This window comes from Mastomys coucha, unplaced genomic scaffold (assembly GCF_008632895.1).
Source record: "Mastomys coucha isolate ucsf_1 unplaced genomic scaffold, UCSF_Mcou_1 pScaffold16, whole genome shotgun sequence".
In the NCBI taxonomy this organism is placed as follows: domain Eukaryota; kingdom Metazoa; phylum Chordata; class Mammalia; order Rodentia; family Muridae; genus Mastomys; species Mastomys coucha.
This window is the reverse complement of record NW_022196898.1, coordinates 66,813,767-66,819,523: the sequence shown is the minus strand read 5'-3', so window position 1 is coordinate 66,819,523 and position 5,757 is coordinate 66,813,767. Positions and strand designations below refer to the sequence as shown.

General features: G+C 39.8%; 1 protein-coding gene across 1 annotated transcript in view; it reads right to left on the bottom strand.

The window, feature by feature from the left end:
* Positions 1-5,757, bottom strand: part of Dpyd (dihydropyrimidine dehydrogenase) — an 835,953-nt gene that overhangs the window by 298,702 nt on the left and 531,494 nt on the right. Inside the window, exon 15 of the mRNA XM_031375299.1 lies at positions 620-688. Within this exon, the coding sequence (XP_031231159.1) occupies positions 620-688 (69 nt within the window). The remainder of the gene's footprint in view (positions 1-619; positions 689-5,757) is intronic.

Here is a 5,757-nt window from a genome sequence, read left to right as displayed (position 1 = left end):
GCTGACGAGTGTGGTATGCCCGCTGATGAGTGTGGTATGCCCGCTGACTAGTGTGGTATGCCCGCTGACGAGTGTGGTATGCCCGCTGACAAGTGTGACATGCCTGCTGACGAGTGTGCCATTCAGCCACAGCCCGTCATCACACTTTATACATGTTGGTATTCAAACTAGAACAGTATTAAATGAACCTTTTATATTTTAAATATTCAAGACTTTTATATTCAGAATCCCTTCTCTTACTGTCAAACTAGTTTGCCTAAAGGCAAGGCAAGATCAAGTTAGACTCTCAAAGGTAGAATTAAATTTTATCATGGCATCCATCATATATACAGTTTGCTTAATATGCAAATGTAGAGTCTATGGATTTGGAGAATAAAGGGATTTTAGGTACCGTGTGAAATCCAGGGGACTGCTTTTATAGAATGTATTCCTTTTAAATTTACATTTCCATCATTTAAATGAAAACACACGATAAACAAATTACAATAGAAATGCTTTAACTTACATTTTCAATTCAATTTTACTTCTCTTGTATTATTTTTTGTGGCAGCTCTTTACTTAAAACTAATAAAAATGAGAGAGGTAAAATAAAATAAATACCAACTAAAGAAGTTTTTACCTCAGCCATTTTGGAGAGTTCCATCCAGTCACTCTTGTTGTAACTGCACATGATGCTGGCAATCAGGATCTTTACAGAGAAAAAGAGAACATGGGTTCAGGTGGCCTCACTACTTTGTGCACATATTAATAACCATAAACATACATTTATCATGACAAGCTACATTATAAAAATTAGTTTTTCCAACCTGCCTAAAAAGAAATAAACCAGAAAAGGCAGCATATGACAGTGAAGCACCAGAGAACAATTAGGGCTTTAGACGTGTGTGACAACATTCTTAATTACTGTCATTGGACATTTGAACACTTATCTGAACATGTATGTGTCTGTGCATGTGTGGGAGTTCACACTGTGCTATTGCATGTGTATATAGACATACATGCAGTGTGTCTGTAGGTGCTTGATTATGGGGGAACTCATAGAGGCCAGATAACCTTGTATGGGTTTTTTAGTGGCCACTCCCCCATTTTGACCTTTCCTTTTTGACATAACATCTTCTACTAGGATCTGGGGTTTATCAGTTTACTAGATTAGCTCAGTGGTGAGCACTTGGATTCTTTTATCTCCACATCCTGAATGCTGAGATTAGAAGCATAAGCAACCACTCCTAGGACTTTGTGTGAATTCTGGGGATGGAACTCCAGTCCCCATCCTTGTGTGGGAAGCACTTCACTAACCGAACAATTTCCCCAGGCCCAGTTTTCTTAACTTTTTTGAGTCTCAACTTTCCCACTTCTCAAATGTAGGTTATAATATGAACCTTGTCATCTCAGAAAGTGGCAGTGGGAATTACACAAATTTGTGTGTAAATGTGGGCTACTGAAAGAGACATCTAATTTCTATAATGCGTTAAAGCGCATATTACTATAATTATTAGCACAGCATAAAGATTTCTTTCATGTGAAAAGAAAATATAATGTTCCCTTCAATAATAACATATTACAATATGGTTAATACAATTTCATATATTTCTTGCGAACTGTAGTTTTAAATTATATTAAATAACTTTACATTGTTTTGGATTTTGGAAGGCTGATGATTTATGTACAGCCTTACACTAATCCATCAATGGAGTATATATGGCAGTAGTTACTAGTATCTGCTCCAAAGCCAGAATGTCTGTGTTGAAATCCTATTCTATCATCTCTAGGTCCTGTGTTGAGCAAGGGTGTAGGCTTTCTAATTAGTAAAATATGGGTAACATTACAGAGACAAGCAAGAACGGCAGTGGCTAAGACATATTTAACTTTAATGACACAGTGGACATTTTACAAGATTTTGATTTATAAACTTATTTAATAATTTCAATCTTGTTTTGCTCATGTTTCGCCCAATAAAGACCCAAGGACACTGAGTTGTATAGACCACATCACTTCTGAAGGGAAGACCAGGGTTCAGGGCCAGATGATGCCACTAACAGTCTATGATTTTAGTTATTAGCTTTTGATGGTCTCATCTGTGTACTCAAGTAGTGCTAGTAATTGCTTTTTTCATTGTTATATCCTTCAGTGACTATAAGACTGGGGCACCAGGAATTTATGCTGTGGATGAAGTCATGGAGTCCAGCAACAGAACCTGTTAGAATCCATTGGGCTTCCATCACACACTTCTTATTTACGTATGTTTCTAACATCACAAGGACATACTGCAAAAGCTAAAAGAACGTTTTCATCGCGAATAGAAATATGTAAAGGTGAGACCACATTGGTGGGAATTCTTAACACCAGAGAGAAGCTGTCCTTAATACTGGGTTAACTTGAGTTCCTTTGTAGACTCTAAACACCATGAGAACTGGGTTTTGGGGAAGCATAGAAATCATTCAGTTCCCTGGTTGGCATTCAATCAGGAACAGAAACACCAAATAGATAAATGCTTTCTCACTTCAATATTTAAAATGGTGAACTTCCAGATTCCTTATCCCATCCAATTAAAAAATAAAATATCTAAGGAATTGTTTAGAACAGTGTTTCTCAAACTGGATTGTAACCTCTTTTGTGACAGTAGTAAAAACAGAGTTATGGAGAAGCAACAAAATAATTTTATGGTTTGGGGGGTCACTAAAATACAAGGAACTGTACTAAAGGTTTGCATCAGTAAGAAAGCTGAAAACCACTGGTTTAGAAGGACTGTCATGCCTCTTGCCTGAGGGTTTCTTTAGCAGGAACAAGTCAGTTTTCTTCTTTTATTTCAAATAGTTTAATTCCCCAGGGTAGCTCCAACCAGGCAATTTGGAGGAATAAAGGGGTTTATTCTATTTCCCACACCTATAAAAACCCAGATCCTCCATTTGGATGTAGATGCTGGCTCCAGATGTCCTGCCAAAAGGAGAGTTTCTTTATGTGCTATACTGTTTGGTGTGTGCTTTTGAGGTATCAGGGCAAGTTGGTACCCATTGGGACCCTCCTTTTCTGAAGAGAAGGTGAGGGGGAATTGGTTAAGAGGTATGAGGGTGGGACTTGGAGGAGAAGAGGGGGGCTGCAATCAGGATGTAAAAATGAATAAAATAATTAATTAATAAAATAGAAGTAAAGGCAGATAATGAATGGAGGGGGGACATCCAGCATGCCTTTTCTGCATTGTGCAGGTTCACCTTCTCTTTGATGAAACAGGGCTTCCATGAGAACATCTGTCCCATGATCTTTTCTGTAAGGACCCAAAGTCCCTTTTCTAATGTCTTTAGCAGCAAATGGTCTCGATCCAGATTGAGTCTCCTTAATGACAAATGTACTTTCCACCTTTTCATGTAGTCTTGCTCAGAGATAACTGCTCACTCTCCAGCTAGATAAAGGACCCAGGAAGAATACCAAAGGGAACAAAAAAAAATCTTTTAGGGCTAGACCTAATATGTCCTGGCATGGCTCTCCATTGCTGAGAAGGACAAAGGAAGAAGAAAGGAAGAGGGAGAAAGGGAAGGTGAAGAGGGCCAACCAGGAGAGATAAAAGATGAAGAAGATGAAGGAGAAAGGAGTAAAAAGGAGGATAAAGGGGCTTCTAAGGGAACAGAGAAGGAAAGAGGAGAAGGGTGGGGAGGAGAGGATGGAGGAGGAAGAGTGTGAAGAGAGGGGAAAAGAAGAGGAACAGCCTTATTCTTCCATTCGGAGTCAGGTGACACTCCAATTTCTCTTCTTCATACCCAGAGCAGAAGTAAAATAAATCACAAAGGAAAAGCCTGTTATTTAGGGAGTCAAGGGACAGACAAAACCCTAGGCCATGTTGCTAGAAGACAAGACTAGAGTCCATAAGATACAGTATCTGAGAGCCAAAAAGAGATTTTCATCACTAAGATATCTCTGCTGTAAGAAAATTGACAGGCAATTGGCTTGGGTTTCTTGAAATTTTATATTTTTTAAAACAGAGTAATATTTCCACATATGTGCAAAGTTGCTCCTTCATCACAGCAGTCTCAGCAAGGCACACATCATCGTCTCCCATTTCCTCTCAGGGTAGTGGATGGCACATACAGCAAGGACAGTCCTGCTGACAGGAGACGCATGGGGGCTTCTGCCCGGAAGGAGGGCTGACTAGACAAACAAACACACTGCCCTATCACTGACAGCGTTCGATGATAGATGCTCTTAACTGGAAACTTGTGTGGCTTCTTTTCTCTAAATGCCATGTTAAATTTTGATAAAGTTATATTTTCTTGAAATGTGTATTGATTTTGTCAGGAACCCTCAAAGTCATCTAGTGCCCTACAGGTTCCTAGGGTCAACAGGGACAATAACTGGGTTGGAGGAAGACAAATAAATTCTAGAATTAATATGCTTTCTGAGTGAGAAATCACCCTGCTTACTTAGAGATTAATAAAGGAAAAATCTCTTGAATAGCATGAGTCTGGCTCTGGCCAATGTCCAAAGAGGAGCAGGCCACAAATAGCAATTTTACTAACTTATATACACCTTAGGTTTATGCATTTATCATAGGCTACAATTTTTAAGTGTATTGGAGGTCTGGACCCAAAGTTACGCTTTCAACAATTTCAACAGAGACAGGAGACTGGAATTCAGGCTACTTAGGCAGACAATTTACACAGCAAAGATATTGTCAGGTTTTTTTGTTTGTTTTGTGATTTATTTGTGTGTTTTTGTTTGTTTGGGGGCAGGGGTTAGTGTTTTTGAGGCAGGATTTATTCCTTTCTGTAGCCCTGGCTCTCTTGGAACTGACTCTGTAATAACTTATAAAGATGCACCTTCCTGTGCCTCCCAAGTGCTGAGATTAAAGGCATGTATACTGTGCCACCATTGCCTGGCCCAGAATTATTTAATTACACCTGTGTTGTTCTTTTCAAATAGTGGTCATCCAGTGTCATCTTGCCTACCTGCAGAATAATGTTTTCCCTGATAACAGTGTAAGTGATTTAATGACAGACCTGGATGGTGACACACACTGCCCCCCTTGATCTCCCTAGATGCCTGTCCTTTTATATGGAGATGAACCTACTGACTGGTTTAAGTGAGAGTTGTCCCTTTTGTTATGGAATAGAGCCTAATCAGAGGTCAGTCTTGGTGAACAGACACTAATAGAAACATTCTCAGCAACTGTGAACTTCAATTAGGGTACAGAGTTAATTACTCACAAGTGTGGTCAGTATACTGAAGGGACTCTGGCCAGCTTGATTGAGGTGAACATGGCTCTGGCAGCACATGCCCTTCTCTCTGATTCCCTCAGCCATGCTCAAACCCCTCAGATTACCAGTCCTAGAGCTAGCCATCAATGTTCATTCCCTTATTTGTCAATTCCTCTTTCTGAGACTGAGTACCACAAAGTCCAGCTTCAAAGTATCAAAGTCCAGCAATCAAACGCCCCCTTTGGCTCACCTAACTAACATGTCCAATTAAATTTAAACACCTCATCCTAACATGGGGTTTCCACTTTTACCATTATAAACCGCCATTTTCCTATGTGCTGTGTCTGGCTCCTCTCTATCCGGAGACAATCCTTTGTCCCACTTCAGTATACATACCACTCTTCCCTTTCCCTTACTACCTTTCCCTTTTCCCTCATTCTCCATCTATATTTTTCTTCTCTTGTTCCTTACCCTCTGTCCCTCAGGGGTAAAGAAATCTTCTCCATCTGTGTTAGTCAGGTGCTGTCAGAGCCTCTCAGGAGATAGTTATATTTAGGCTGGCTTGCCCTTC